The sequence below is a fragment of the Ostrinia nubilalis genome, chromosome Z, assembly GCF_963855985.1.
Source record: "Ostrinia nubilalis chromosome Z, ilOstNubi1.1, whole genome shotgun sequence".
In the NCBI taxonomy this organism is placed as follows: Eukaryota; Metazoa; Arthropoda; class Insecta; order Lepidoptera; family Crambidae; genus Ostrinia; species Ostrinia nubilalis.
Genome location: NC_087119.1, coordinates 23,946,972 through 23,963,395, shown reverse-complemented (window position 1 = coordinate 23,963,395; position 16,424 = coordinate 23,946,972). Strand labels below are relative to the sequence as shown.

At 38.9% G+C, this 16,424-nt stretch overlaps 1 protein-coding gene across 1 annotated transcript; it reads left to right on the top strand.

The window, feature by feature from the left end:
- The first annotated feature begins 2,849 nt into the window (after positions 1–2,849).
- On the top strand, positions 2,850–15,795 carry LOC135086716 (uncharacterized protein CG1161-like). Its single transcript, XM_063981495.1, has 5 exons — positions 2,850–3,014; positions 3,730–3,860; positions 4,158–4,272; positions 4,576–4,701; positions 14,296–15,795. The coding sequence occupies exons 1-5, from the start codon at positions 2,958–2,960 to the stop codon at positions 14,440–14,442; spliced, it is 576 nt and encodes a 191-aa protein (XP_063837565.1). The 5' UTR covers positions 2,850–2,957; the 3' UTR covers positions 14,443–15,795.
- Positions 15,796–16,424: the final 629 nt, after the last annotated feature.

The following is a 16,424-nucleotide window of genomic DNA, read 5'->3' as shown; positions in this document are numbered from 1 at the left end:
CGCTGCCCGCTAAGTTCGAGGCTGAGGCCTAAGCGCGAGCTGGCATCCCGTGTGGGCAGAGTAAATACAAATGAGTAGGTCATCTTCATAGAAACGCCTGAGCGCGGTTTGTATGTGAGCGCGCCAATACGTACTCGTATACGGCGCGCACGCTCACACTGACAAAATTTAGCGTTGATAGCGGTGAGGTGCGCTGAATTTTGTGATGATGATGATGGCGTATACAAGTACACTATGTGGGAAATTGATCAAGATAGTGTAAACAAGCACTTCCGTTAGTTTCGCCGTGGGTCGCCCATACCAGAGTAAATACAAATGAGTAGGTCATCTTCATAGAAACGCACCGAGCGCGGTTTGTAAGTAGGTATGTGAGCGCGCCAATACGTATGCGGCGCGCACGCACACACTGACAAAATTTAAGGTTGATTAGCGGTGAGGTGCGCTGAATTTTGTCCATCATCATCATCAGAAAGTAATATTATGTTACCTACAGTAAGATCATTCTGACCAAAATTAATCTACCCACATTTTTTACATTTAGTTTCACTCGTACAATCAATAGATCGCGATATAGTTTTATTTTTCTCTGTCAGTTGTATTAGAGTGCTACACCAAATCGTAGGCTACAAAAAATCTTACCCCTTCACAGTAGGTACAAAAAATATTTTTAAAGCAAACGATTTCAGTTTCCATATTCGTCTGGGTCCTCCTGTTCGCTGTCCATTGAGTATATTAGGTGAAATTGCCTCATTACACACAATAATGAGTTAGTTAACCGCACGATTGCCGGATACAAACCCTTGTCGACATAACGAGAACGATTTGTTTCTGAAGGTAGGTAGAACTTTTGTTTGAGCAAGCAAGTGCAAAAAGTAGATTGACACAAGGACAGATTTATTTAGTGACTAGCTTTTGCTCGCGATTTCCCCATGTAAAATTCGTATTTCGCATAAACAATAATACTTTAAGTTTCATCAAAATCCATTCAGTAGTTTTTGCGTGAAAGAGTAACAAAGTAATCATATATTTCGCATCTAATTTTATAATATTAGTAGGATTGAAGTTAATTCATGTCTTTATTCACCGGTTTCTCATTTCTGAAAGAATTTCAGGCGATACTTTTTATAAATCTTATTTACTAGCGCTGCCATCTATTGGGTAATGTAAGAAGAACGTGTTGCTTGAATTAAGTTTTTTGTTAACTCCCATGTAAAGCGCTGCCATCTATTGGGTAATGTAAGAACGTGTTGCTTGAATTATTTTTTTTGTTAACTCCCATCATGAAGCTACAGATAAAAATGGAGGCCACACTCCGAATACCTACTTGAAGCACAAACTATGTATCACTATCTCGCTCTCTGTGGGCAGACTCTCTCTTTCTAAATAAATAAATAACATAAATTTGCTCAAATTCAATGAAACTCAATGTAAAATCTTTATTTCTTGACATAGGTATTACCTATGTTAGGTATCATTAAAAATGATAAGTGTAAATAGTGGTAAAACGTTTTGGGAAGAAATTACTGTAAAAAATGTGAAAAATGTTTACAATGATCCAATGTCGGAAATCACGAAATAAACACTTACGCGTGGAATCTTATGTCACTTCAGGAGGGTTACCTACGCCATATCGAATGACAAATGATCGAAAATCAAAATATCGAACACGTTTCATCGAACGATCAGAATATCGAACGATCAAAATATCGAATGATCAAAATATCGAACGTTCAAAATATCGAATTTACAAATGATCGAACGATCAAAATATCGAAAACCAATATAGAGGTTTTAATTAAATTTCACATGATTAATGTAAATAAAACATCATTAATATACCTACACATATTTTTTATTCTCCACTATAGGGTACCATAGTCAACAAGGAACCCTTACCTCCATCTTCCTATTACACTATGCAGCATAAGATCGACTTTCGATATTTTGATCGTTCGATCATTTGTAAATTCGATATTTTGAACGTTCGATATTTTGAGCATTCGATATTTTGATCGTTCGATATTCTGATCGTTCGATGAAACGTGTTCGATATTTTGATTTTCGATCATTTGTCATTCGATATGGCGTAGGTAACCCCTTCCAGGACACCACGTACTACCGCAACCACGCACTACAGAATTTTGCACCATTTCTTGTGATAAAACAATGATTATTTCCTGTAAACAATCTCAAACGAAATTAACTGCATAATAAACAAAATAGTAAACAACCGCCATGATGGGTCGGATTGGGCCGATGTTGCCACATGGTACCGATTTCCCAGGAATTGGGATTGTAATTCCCTGATTCGCCAACACATTAAGCCTAAATGGCCGACAATTTTGTGATTTTTTATTTAACTAGGTAATCTTAGTTTCAAATATTAATTATTTATTTGTGTAACTTCTGATTTGGTTAGTGAATTGGCTATTTCGAAGAATTTACAAGGAGATTTAAATAAGAAGATAGCAATACTACAGTTCACACTAAAAAAAGAGGTAGGGCCTCAGAGAGCGAGATAGATATAAGTAGGTATTTGACTCAAGTTTTTGTTCCAAGCTTGCCCTCCATTTTTATCTTTAGCTTCATGACTCCCATGTAAAGCGCGCCATCTAGTAGTGTTTTTAAAACTATCATGTTTATGAGAATGGCAACACTGTTTTTTAAATATTGAAATATTTTATTACAGTAGGACCAGCAAATATTTTGGTTTTGTTAAAATTAGATGTTTTTTTTTTTACATTTTATAACTATCGATACCTACAAAATCTCAAAATGTCTTAATTATTCTTTGCATAAATATGCTTTTTTCTTTCTGGTAACTATTTTTTATAAAAGAAAATGTCTGCTGCTGCCACTGTTATTGTATTGTAAAAAAGTAAATTACAGTTTTTACGAGAATTTATAGCAATAAATACAGCTGTAACATACATTTTAAGTGTTTTAGATTCTAAATCATGTATTCTAAATATATCGTAGTGATTATAGTGTCCACGTTCGCTGTATTTGCGTCTGTAAGTACTATCAATTTTAAATAGATGTTTTCACATTTATTTACAAATAAATCATAATCCTACCTTTTTAAATCATTATTAAAGTACAAAGCAATCTTGTTTTTTATTCTGAGATATCTGTAAGGAGATAGATACCAAGAAATACCCTTTAATGTAGCTTATGTTGTAAACTTGCGTCCGCTCCTGCGTCCTACCTATTGTGAAGCTATTGTGAATTGTCCTGCCTTTCATTCATGCTTTCGTTTCGCACTTGCGTCTGGTATGTACCTACACTGTATAGAAATCCTGCAATTTTGATTTATCGCCATTCAAGCAAGTGGGTCAACATTTAACCATTGGATGACTCTTTCTCTGATATGATTACCGTTTTGTTCATTTTAATTGGTTAAAAATCTCGCTATGTTGGTTATCACGATCATTTCAGCTATTGGAAGCCCACTGCTGAACATAGGCCTTACCCAATGATTTCCAGATTGGATATGTTTGTATTATTCAATATCAACACTTTCAGCCTGGATAGTAACACCCAGACCCGTCACAGAAATTAAAATTAATCATTTCAATTTCTGCCCGGCCAGCAATCAAACCCGGGATCTCTCGGTATAGTAGTCCGATTCGAACCACTACACCAAATTGCCTACTACTATTGACTCCATGTAATGTTCTAGACAATTTTGTGCTTCAAGATATCCTTTAATCTTACCATTTTCACCAGGGGCAGTCTTATGAAGATAAGAGATGCAAATGTGTGTGCCCGAGCCCCGCTGCGGTGTTCAACAAGACCGTCGCAGACAAGACAGCCGATCACCGCAGGCACTACATCGCAAATGTACAACCCAACAAATGGTTGGTAGATTACCTTATTAACTATAGTCTGAGTGAGCGCTCACACACTCACTGCAGGCGCGCGTCGCACAGTCGCGACAGCAATATAATTACGCGCGAGCGATAAGGATGGGTAGCTTGGGGTCATTGGCCAAAATTCTACGTGCCCACGGACCAGGCTTTAGTGGTGACGTTGGGCTACTACATGTTTTATTTCTTCAATTCAGTATTGTTTCTTGGTCTTATAGTGATGTAAGGGTATGGTTAGAGAACTTTTTTTATTCCTTTTTAATAAATTTGTTTTGCCAACCTTTTCAGTAACTGCGCAGGAGTGATTATCCCTCGAGATGGTGCAGAGATCCTCGGTAGGGAACAAGAGTTCTGCCCAAGATGCGAGTGCAAGTATGAGAACAGAAACACCACTATTATCAAGGTATACCCCCTTGTTCATTTATTAGATGAGTAGTAATCAACAAGACATGTAAATTTGGCCCGCTATTCTTGCTCCTACTAACATGCCACTGTCTGTAATAAACTCAATAAAATTAAAAAGCCTCGTCTAAGCCTCGCCACTGATAGATGGTTTTTATATCACAATATATTTTTGTTATGCTCACAATCAGGTAGCTTCTTGTATTGCTAAGATTAATAAATTATGAAAATAATGTTTGTTCAATTACTGCATAAAGTGTAGCATACAGATAATGTTACTTACACATACACCATAATGTTCCAGGTAGTTGTAATCATAGTGATCTGGGTAATTATGCTCCTGGTGGTGTACATGGGCTTCCTCATCTGCCTGGACCCACTCATCAACAAGCGGGCGAAGGCTTCTTACCAGGAACACACCAATGAAGATGTGAGTATAAATATCCTTAGACATTTTACACTGCGCTTCTAGTCCCAAACTAAGCAAAGCTTGTACTATGGGTACTAGACAAAGCGTTGTTATCAGTTGCAACGGATATAAACATACTTAAATACTTTTTTTTTGTAAATACATACTTATTATACATAGTAAACACCCAGTCCAATACAAACAAATATGTTCATGCACACAAATGTTTGTACTGTGCGAGAATCGAACCCGCTACCTCCGGAATAGTAGTCCGTTTCGAACCACTACACCAAACGGCCGACGAGTATACACAGAAATCAGATTTTATGTCTGTGATTGAGATACATGAACACCAAGTTGACTATAACATAACTGGCATGCATGCTTCTACAGAACCATGTAAAAGATAAGATGATGAGTATTTCAATAGCCTTTATTGGCAGATTTCTCTTTTGCCAAGTCTTCATTCACCAGTTCAGCCATAGGACGTCCACTGCTGAACATAGGCCACGGGGTGGCCGCCACCCCCAATGATTATTATTGGTTTTTGGGCCTTTATTAGCGCCAGTTCGACAAGGTTTGATCTATTGTGGCAGCCCTTGTCTTTAGAGTTCACTGCTTAGTCCCGTTGAGTCTATAAATTTCCAGATTCTTTGGAGCGTGATATCTGCTATCTCATCCGGGTGCATGATGTGTCGCCCGAGATGGATACTTCTTTTGCTCATAAGCGGGCCGCATGAGCAAAGAACATGCATGGCCGTTTCTTCTTCTCTATGGCAGAATCTGCACAGAGTTTCCTCAGTCATGTTCATGTTTGATTTGTGTTTGTTTAGTTTGCAGTGGCCGGTTAGTATTCTAGTCACTGCACAGGCTTTGTATCTTTTGAACTTTAGCAGTTCCTTAGTTACTTTGTTGCTATATCCCTGAATGGGTGTTTTTGTCCGGATGTAGACTTCCACCACTCATTAGCCTCTTGTTTGCAGAGGGCGGTTAGTAGCGTGGTGGCTCGTTGTTTGGTGATGCCACAGAACGGTTCTACCCCCAGTGATTTCCACAATGGTCAGTTGGTGGCGGCCAGCATCCTGCATCTTCCTGGTACCTTTACCTTTTCCCAAGGTCTCAGCGGCAAAATATATTTTGGGATTTAAAAACCAACATGTCATACTTTTTCTATAAATTGACATTATACAATATTTTAAACCAATGTATGTACTATCGGGGACTCGAACGCCTTGACACCTTAAGGGCCTAAATTGTTTGCACACACACGCTCGATTATGCTCCGCCCCCGTTCATTCATGTTTCGGGTCTAAGCAGCGTCGGCGCACCACTGTAGATGTTTGCCCTAGCAAACCAAGCTCTATGTAAAGCATTTAGGATTGAGTATTGCTTATTACCCGCATCCGTAGCGCTCGTTTGGCAACGTCGCATTTTAGTCAATTTGAAACCCAATAAAGAATCCCTACAAAATATTATATGAGGCTTCGTGTAAAATTTGAACTAGCGATTGCCCGCTCGGGTCACAAAATTGCTATCGCACATTCCGAGGTAACTATGCAATTTCCCGAGAAAAAAGTAGCCTTTTCTACAATTTTTGTTGATATTATGAGTGTAAATCTCATGATATTAGTTTAGCTAGTTAGGGCGAGAAATACAAAATCATACAGTTACTTTCGAATTTTACTTATTTAATAGGTATTTAATTTATTCGGAACTTATAATTTAAAACAATATGTTATTGAATTAATTAGTAAAGAGTTAAGGAATATTTGTGGCTTAAAAACAATTATTGTAAGATCTGGCTATAACTTTCTTAAATCCTTGAATGTAAATAAAAACTTATAATAGGTTTCTATTTATTTTTAATGCATATTTTGTTTTCCGTTTTAAAGAAACACTTATCTACGTTTTAAAATTTAATATAAATATTGCACTAGGTAGCAATGATCCAGGTAATTGGTTATCGTAAATATTATAATATTAAGTTAGTTTTATTTCAAATTCAATTTTTTATTGCACATTAAGTGTCTTTACACAAGGTCTTAAATCAATAACAATTAAACTTCAAACTAAATAATACTTAAACAGTTAACAATGTATAGATAAGTTTGTAAGTAAATATAAGAATTATTTTGAGAGGCATGGTTCAGTAATCGAGCGGAGGTCAATAAAAAATTATAATAAAAAAACTTTTTTAAAAACAAGCTTTATCCTGAAATGCAGTTGTACTAAAACGAAAAAAATAATTGTATGCTTGGTTCAAAGAATTTCAAAAGCTTGTATCGCGCATGGAATTTATTCCTATTTTTTTCTGTTTGCGCTACAAGCTTTCGAAATTCTTTGAACCAAGCATACAATTATTTTTTTCGTTTTAGTACAACTGCATTTCAGGATAAAGCTTGTTTTTAAAAAAGTTTTTTTATTATAATTTTATTTTACACTTTTTAGTTGTATCTCAATCTATGGGTCATTATGTAGCACCAAAGTGCTCGAGAAGTCGAATCCAACGAACCCAAACTCGATAAGATTCCGCCGTTTCGTTTAGGAGTTCCTATGGCCACCTCCTGACTCCATCATCAGGACCCTGGACATCATCTAGCACCCATTCTTTTTTCATTGTACGTCAATGATATCCCCAAATATCCGAATACGGATTTAGTCCTCTTTGCGGACGACACCGCACTCTACAAGTCCGGACGTAATCGGAATTACGTCATCTTGGCGCTCCAACGCGCAGTCACACAACTAGGCGAAAGGTTCAGGAAGTGGCGTATCGAGGTAAATTCCGAAAAAAGTGCAGCAGTGTACTTTTCTAGGGCTTTGTCTGCGAAACGTCCTCCGGTTCGCACTCGTCCTATTATGTCCCCACTCATCTCACCTTATTTGACCAAACTATTCCTTGGAAGAGTGAGGCCAAGTACTTAGGTGTCACCCTCGACCAGAGATTATCGTTCGCTCCGCACCTCAGGCGCGTCTTGAGCCGTGCGAACCACTACACCCACCGACTCTACCAACTAGTTGGAAGGAAAAGTAAATTGTCACTTAGAAATAAGTTGACAATTTACAAAACCTGCATCCGTCCAGTGTTGACCTACGCCAGTCCGGTGTTTGCTCACACTTCCTGCATAGTCCTTAAGAAATTCCAGACCCTCCAAATCAAATTCTTACGCCGAGCCGCGGATGCCCCGTAGTTCGTGCGTAAAACGAATCTCCATAGAGATTTCGAGATCCCATCGATTGATCACTTTATGAAAAAAGCCTCTTGCCGCTACTTTGATAAAGCGATCAACCACAAGAACCCTATTATCGTTAGCGCCGCCACGTACACACCCCAGAAAGATGTCGCTGCCCAATAGCGACGACCTAGGCATGTCCTAGACGACCCGGACGATCCTATGAATTAATGAATTTCTGAACACAGACATCATTGCCTTAAGCACGCCAACTACTCCACAACACAGTAGCTCGTTACACCGTACTCGCCAGCGAGTACGAGGCCCTGCATTTCATTTCGGACGATACAGACATGTACCGGGCCGGTTCTCCCCAATCCGTCCCCCGGACACGGCCTGAGCCAAGGTCCGAGCCTACCGTAGCGCCCTCAGGCCGCGTCCGTAGTCCCCCTCGATCGGGCCCACTAGAGTGAGCCCGCCGTAGGCTGGACTTTGGTCCAACACCGCGGTGGGCAACCCTCTAGTTGGGTCCGCCACTGATCGGGCGCCTTATGCGCTCGATACGGCCCGATCGCGAACGTCGGTCTGCGACCGACGCGGACGAGCCTGGGCTCGGCCTCGTAGGCACACGCACCGACGATCGCCAAACGGCTAGAGTACCTTCTGTACTCGCCACTCTGCCCGGTGAAGCTGGAAAAGCTCTTCAAGCTACCAGCGCGCGTCCCTTCAAAAAAAAATCATCTAGCACTAAACTGCTTGAAAAGACAAATCCAACGAACCCAAACTCGATGAGTTTCTGCCTTTTCGTTTAGGATTTCCTATGGCCACCTCTCAAATCCATCATCAGGACCCTGGACATCATCTAGCACTAAACTGCCCGAAAAGACAAATCCAACGAACCCAAACTCGATGAGTTTCTGCCGTTTCGTTTAGGAGTTCCTATGGCCACCTTTCTAATCCATCATAAGGACCCTGGAGATCATCTAGCACTAAACTGCTCGAAAAGACAAATCCAACGAAACCAAACTCGATGCGATTCCGCCGTTTCGTTTAGGAGTTCCTATGGCCACCTTCCTAATCCATCATAAAGACCCTGGAGATCATCTAGCACTAAACTGCTCGAAAAGACAAATCCAACGAACCCAAACTCGATGCGATTCCGCCGTTTCGTTTAGAAGTTCCTATGGCCACCTCCTGACTCCATCATCAGGACCCTGGACATCATCTAGCACTAAACTGCTCGAAAAGACAAATCCAACGAACCCAAACTCGATGAGTTTCTGCCGTTTCGTTTAGGAATTCCTATGGCCACCTCCCTAATCCATCATCATGACCCTGGACATCATCTAGCACTAAACTGCTCGAAAAGACAAATCCAACGAACCCAAACTCGATGCGATTCCGCCGTTTCGTTTAGGAGTTCCTATGGCCACCTCCTGACTCCATCATCAGACCAGCTCAATGGTACCATAACATTGCATTGTCATCGTACTTACATAAGTATACCAAATTTCAGCTCAATCGGTTGAGGAGAAGTGGTCTTAAATTCAGTTGCAAGATTTGTCCCACACATACTAACAAGTGAAGTCAATATAAAGCTTGTAAAAAGGCAATCAAACAGTCCAATTACTAGCACGGGTCAACACAAATCAATCGGATAATGATCACGAAACTTCACAAAAAAACAAAGGAGAGAATATGTCGACAGATCGCCAAAGCAAAAAGCAGACAGACCTCGTATAAAAACACAATATTAAAAAAAATACATATCTATTTGTTTGTAACCAAATTCTATTATTAAAATTCTAAGGCTGAGTTGCACCATCTTACTTTAACTTTAACAAACGTCAAAATTCTGTCAAACTCCATACAAAAAGCACCGGTTACCGTTATAGTTACGGTCAAAGTTAGGTGGTGCAACTCAGCCTTAAACCACAGAATAATAATAAGTACTACGTACAGAAGTTTTTCTTCGCGAAGGTATTCAAAAAAAATGTATGCTCAATGTCATCAACAATATGGTGTAATTTAGCTTGTCTTAAGAGTCGAGCACCGTTTTGTTGACATACGTCAGTGATCGGTACTGTCTTGATGCCATAGGGCTGACTGCTACCAGGCCTGGCTCACTCCGCGCGGTACATCCGATAATTACCTACAGCGAAGCGCCCCGCCGGCGGGTATTATATCAGTCGAGTGTCACGCGCGCGCCCGTCAGGACGCTGGCGTGCGCTGTAGTACCTAATTCTATGATCGAAGTATTATTTAAAAATGGACATAAAGAGAAAGAAATATTATTGTGCGGCGTTCGGATGTTTAAATTCGAAAAGAAATCTACCGGATTTATCTTTTTTTTCGCTTCCCAAAGATGCTGAAAGGTATGTTGGCCATGTAGGTAATCAATAATTCTTAGGATAGTATAGGAACCTAACCTACCATGACTACTGCTCAGAATGCGTTCGTTCGTTTCAGCCAAAAATGACGTCCACTGCTGGACAAAGGCCTCTCCCAAGGTTTTACATAATCAATGCGTACTTACCTACATACGTACCTCATTACAAATAAGTAGATTAATTATTTTTTTACTAGACACTACTAGACAGCAACCCTAACAGCGTAAGAAGAGTTCAGAGGCACGCGATAGAAAGAGACAAAACTTGTAGGTGAATAAAATTGTAGGTACTTAGTGCTGTGCGAGCTGAATTCCACTGTATCGCGTCGTAGCAGGACTCGCATTTATTTAAATCGTCTTGCGGAGTAATCCTTCTGTACCTGTACTATTACTTATTCTGTGCTGCTACAAGAAGCTACTGTGTCGCCATCTAGCGCACCACACTTGCATTCACTGCTCTTCGCGGCAACGCGCAGCTACATGCGGCCGCCAGTTATATAGTGTAAGAGCTAGCACCTAAATATTTTATAACACACATAACTGTGTTAGATTTAGCGTAATTTAATACTTGTTTCATTGCTAAAATAGCCTTAATATCAAATTATTTAATGTTATGGTCATGATAATGGTCATGGTCATTTCGTTATTTAAACGTTTCTGTTGAAATAACGAAATTATATTTTAAGTAAGGTATTGCATTATTTCGTTATTTAAACAATTCCATTTAAATATCGAAATAACCGTCGTATTTTATTTTACATGTTACGTTACTTCGTTATTTTAACATTACCGGTAAAATAACTAAATAACCGTTATTACTTTATTTTTCCATGTTGGCAACACTGTTTTTAGAAGTTAACATTAACGTTCACGGTGAAAATGTATTCACTTCTTTGCTAACCATCGAGCAATAATTATTGGAAATATAATTTCTACCCTGCACCTCGTGATTTTATTTCTGAAAAAGCTGGTCTAGCTTTTAACTGTGACAATTTATTTCACGTGGGCGAAGCCAAAAAGCTAGTAAGAAATAAAAATTCAATTCAGTAGGTATTTCAAACCAAATTTTATTACATAAACAAACATTATACTAATTTCATTATGGGCCCTTAGTATGTGAAAACTGCAATTGACGATATTTCGCACTGTTTTCAATATTATGTATTACAGAACGTATGTGTGATAGGATGATATTTTCGAAAACACGATTAGAAAAAAATTTTCTCGAAAAAAAACATTTACCTCTGGATTTTTTTATAAAAGTTTAATATGACCGTGTTTTACAATAAAATTCCTATAAAATCACAAAGGTATCATGTTTGCCTCTTTGATTTCCTGGCTGTTTTAGATTTCAAAAACCTAAATATATTAATTTATTAACTTTCTGATAAAAATGTGAATGGCTCTTACGATGTCCCCCCCTTAAATCAAAATGTCTTTATTTGGTCTATAATATGCCCATCATCACTACGTAATAATTATAAAAAAAAAGTCGCTTTCCTGTCTGTCTGTCCCTATGTATGCTTAGATCTTTAAAACTATGCAACAGATTTTGATACGGTATTTAGGGTTCCGTAGCCAAATGGCAAAAACGGAACCCTTATAGATTCGTCATATAGTCTGTCTGAACATAGAACGTTTTTGTGCACTTTTTAAAATGAGTTAACCAAGTATATGGCTATTAGACTTGCACACGTCCGTCCGTTTTTTGTAGGATTAATATAATTAAGTAACATTTATTTTTTGCATTCGGCTCTTGGTCTAACCCAAACGAAACACGAACAACTAATGAACTAACAATGAACAAAGTTGATAAATTAGTAATATGTAAATAATGAATTTGTTTTACGAGCTGTCCCGGCGTACTTCGTACCGCAAATTAATATAAAGTTGTTTAAGTGATTTATAAAATCGCAATATTAATTTTTGAAAGTAGGGTCATTGTGCTGGTTTTCTATCTAACTTCGGTTTTCGTCCATTTCACTGAGCTGCCATAAACACATGCGTAAAATTTGAATACAAAGTATTGTATTCACAGAAGGCAGTAGCCATCCCGCGTTAGTTTTGTTGCAATCTATAATGCCTAAGCAACAGTTCTACCTAAATGAAAATGTAATTTAAAAAGTAGTGAGTTCCAAAAAATTACGTAAATGCGCGGCCTTACACCGGTCACCGGAACATTGCAGAAATCATCGCGCTAGAAAAAAAAACGTGCTGACAGGAAAAGTTTTTGGCACGTATGTCTAATTGATAGCATTATAAACACAATTTTAAGTGTTTATTAAACTTCTTCATACAAAATTAAATCTTAGATGACTAAGGGTCATTTTTTTAAAGCATAGCTCAGGTCATATAGCAGGCAAATCAACTCGGAAAGGGATCAACAACGTATCGCCTTTTGTGGCATGGAGGTAATAGTGGAGAGGAAATATAGATCTATACAAAAATTCGACAAATTAATGACAAACAGCTGTTTATCTCTTTCTAACTTACCCCTGGTGATGTATAAAAAAAGAAATAGATAATGTTTGGTCAGTACTCATTCTGGCAACATTTTCATGTGACGTCACTAACTACCTGACTTGTGCCGAGTAGGTACCTACATACAAGATTTAAGAAAAGAAAACAACATATTTATAGGCAATCAGCTGACAACTACACGCACACACACACACACAAATACCTGTCAGCTGATTGCCTATATTGCGGCCATGTTGTTTTCTTAAATCGTGTATGTATTTATAATGCGTGTAAATGTGTGCGTAATGTACCGAGTACGTTTATTTTAAAGTTACGCCAAGTCCATGAGACATTGATATACGTCAGTGTTTTGCGAGCTGTCATTGCCCTTCGCGCACTGTCATCGGCGAGGCAAGGCGTTTACGTTACGGTGCGGATTGTGTGTGCGTTGCAGTATGGACTTTAGTTGACTGCCTTTATGAGCACTCGAACGACATAAAATAATATGATACATTTATGTAAGGGTATTTTAAGATCACAAAGTTGGCAACTCCGATAGTTGGACGAAAACCAGCGCAAAGACCCTATCCTGTTTGACACCTATAATAATTGACAATAGCTGGCTCGGCGAACTTCGGCAAACTAATGTGTGACGTGAAGTGCCAAATCGCGGAAAATGTTGGAAGAAATACATGAATTTGCATGAATTATCATGAATAACAATAACCACTTATTTACCTCTCAGTGTCTTCAGGCAACTTAAAAAAAGTACATTGTGTGTTTTTATTATTATTTAGGCAGTAAAATACTACACAGTATTTTTTTATTTTTTTCCATAATACAAGAGTACGCGTGCGTGTGTCAATGCTCGCTCGTATCTCGTATGTGACGCCTTGTCGAATCGCCTCCTGTAGGTGGGCTATCGTGCGTGTTTTGTTTTCGATGTGAACTCGCGGAGATGAACAGGCCTGCTTAAACTAAGAAAGATTGAAGAAAAAGAAACATTTCGTTTTAAACCTTAACCGTATGACAATAAAGTGCACAATGGTATTTCGTATTGCAACCTAAGCCCTGATTGTCTCTTATTGGTCGTAGTAAAAATATAGTAAAATGCGTAACCAATTAGAGACGGGGTGAGCACGTGACCGGAGCGATGCGCTTACGCTAAAATTTCTACAAAGTGGTCAGGCGGAAGAGTCCCCGATAGTACATATAAAGTACAGCCAACGAGAAGCAATAGGTACCAAATGTAAACAAACCCAATGTCATGGGTGAACCCGTCTGACTTTGACATATTTTGGAGGGAGAACGAGAGATTACGACAAATACACAAGATGGGAAGAGACAGAATATATTGTCAACTCGACAGTCATATCGACCTTTTGTATCGCTGCTAGTTGGCCGTATTTTATGTATTTAATTTTAACTAAAATATGTCTCTTATTTGGTACCATATTGCATGCATTAGGTATAATTTTTTTTAAAACCTTAGCATATTCCAACGAGTAACAAAATGTACACTACACGCTCATATCGATATCATTTTTAATCAAATTATGTATTATCCTGCTAACTAAACTTGTTTCTCCTTAGGACGAGAGCACAATAAGCGGTCCCTCCACCCAAATGGGCGCTCGCGGGAACGTTTTGAACCGCGTCACGCATCAGCAGGACAAGTGGAAGCGCCAAGTTAGGGAGCAACGTCGCAACATCTACGACAGACACACCATGCTGAACTAAGCCTTATAATGGAACTGGTATGAATGGTTACTGCTTTAGTAGGCGCGCACACCGTTGATTTTTAGTTGGCCGATAGTTGTGCCCGATTTTAATTTGTATGAAGAATCGGCCAAATCGAATCGGCGTAGTGTGCGCACTCCCATACATGCCCATACTGATCAACTGCCCGACTAAACTATCGGCCGACGAAAAATCAACGGTGTGCGCCTACTCTTAAGGCTGAGATTAATACACATCGATTTTATAAAAAGAAATTATAATGTTAAAACGCATTTTGTAGCATGTGTATTGTATTGTAACACACTTCATATAGTTTTGGTTCATCTAATTGGTAAAAAGGATGGAGCATTAAATCAGTAAATGCTGGCTCATTTTCATTTACTTTTTAAGCACTTAACACAAATGCAAACTAAAAAACCCTAAATATACGTAATAAATTGTAACATACAAAACAATTTTAAATAAATAAATTAATAACTACGCTAGGATTTTGTTTTATGCAATAATCATGCGCTATGCGAATTCGCTGTAATAGTAATAGTAATATGTACTCGATTTGATGCCAAAATAAAGGTTTATATGAGTACAGCTCCAGCCAAAAAAGGTCAGTCGATCCTGAAATGTTAACTAACCAATGTAACAATAAATTAATAGCATCAAACAACCGAGAATATTGTACGCGCCAGAGAAACGCACAGACTAAAAATGCTAATGTGATAGTACCCTTACACCGGTTTCGCGCTACGTCTAAATTCTGAACCAAATCCGTTAAAATACGGAACGTCGTAAAACTATTGATAAAGTAGGTTTACACACTAGATCCGATTTCTCTGTATGTTTTCTAGAACCATATTTTGACGGATTGGGATTGGTCGTAATCCGAAACCGCTTAAAGAGATGCGTTAGTATCATTTGCTACGTGAAAAAAAAGCTTTTGCGAATCTTTAGATGCTCTTAATTTTATCATTTTGGTCACATGTCGTCCACGAATTTGTAGAACCACGAGCAGGCTTAAGTTAAGCTTCAACCAAACCAACGCGTGCAGCCGGCGTGCACGATGGCGATAAGATGTTGTGTATGAATTTGTAGCGATGAGTTCACTTCGACGCGTCCTGTCATTGGTCACGCGTCCTGTGAGACATTAGCCTATTCAATTCAAATCAATTTATTTATTTAAATATAACAATAATCCACATGGTAAGTAAATGGATGTCTTATACGACTATGTTAGTAGTTATTTTTAATTAAAATTATATTCATCATCATCATCATTTCAGCCACAGGACGTCCACTGCTGAACATAGGCCTCCCCCAATGACTTCCACATCGCACGGTTGGTAGCGGCCTGCATCCAGCGACCTTTATCAGGTCGTCGGTCCACCTTGTAAAATTATATTAATACCTACTTATCCAACCTGTTTGGTAAGAAGTAGCCGAACGAAATGTCGGATAGTGGAAGAGTCGTACCTCCCGCCACGGTCTTCAAAATACTGTTGGGGTTCGCCCGTATCCTACTGAGCAACGAGGCAGTCTTCTTGTGTAGGACAACAAAGAAGCCGTCAGTATGCATACACGCACAGTGATCGCCATCGCCGACGCGATCTGCACGCGTTGGTTTGGCTGTAGCTTTACATGTGAATGCGAAATTATATTAATGTATGAAGTGAGAATCCACCTAAAATCGATGTCTATTAATTCCTGGCGAAAGTTATTAAAGTGAACCTGCAATAAAATGTTACGGATGACCAAATAACTGAAAAGACGACGGCATGTCAAGATTAAGGGCGCTTTCAATTTAGACGCTTCGTGCGGTACGCCTGCCGCCTTGCAAGACCGCACACTAACTATTAATAATTGTCAGTTTTAATCCGACGTAGTTGTACAATTTGCCGTGTGCGGTCCTGCAGACGCAAGACAAACGCCCGACGCGAGACGTCTTAAGGTCTCTACCCACTACACCGTATCATACCATGACCGTGCTA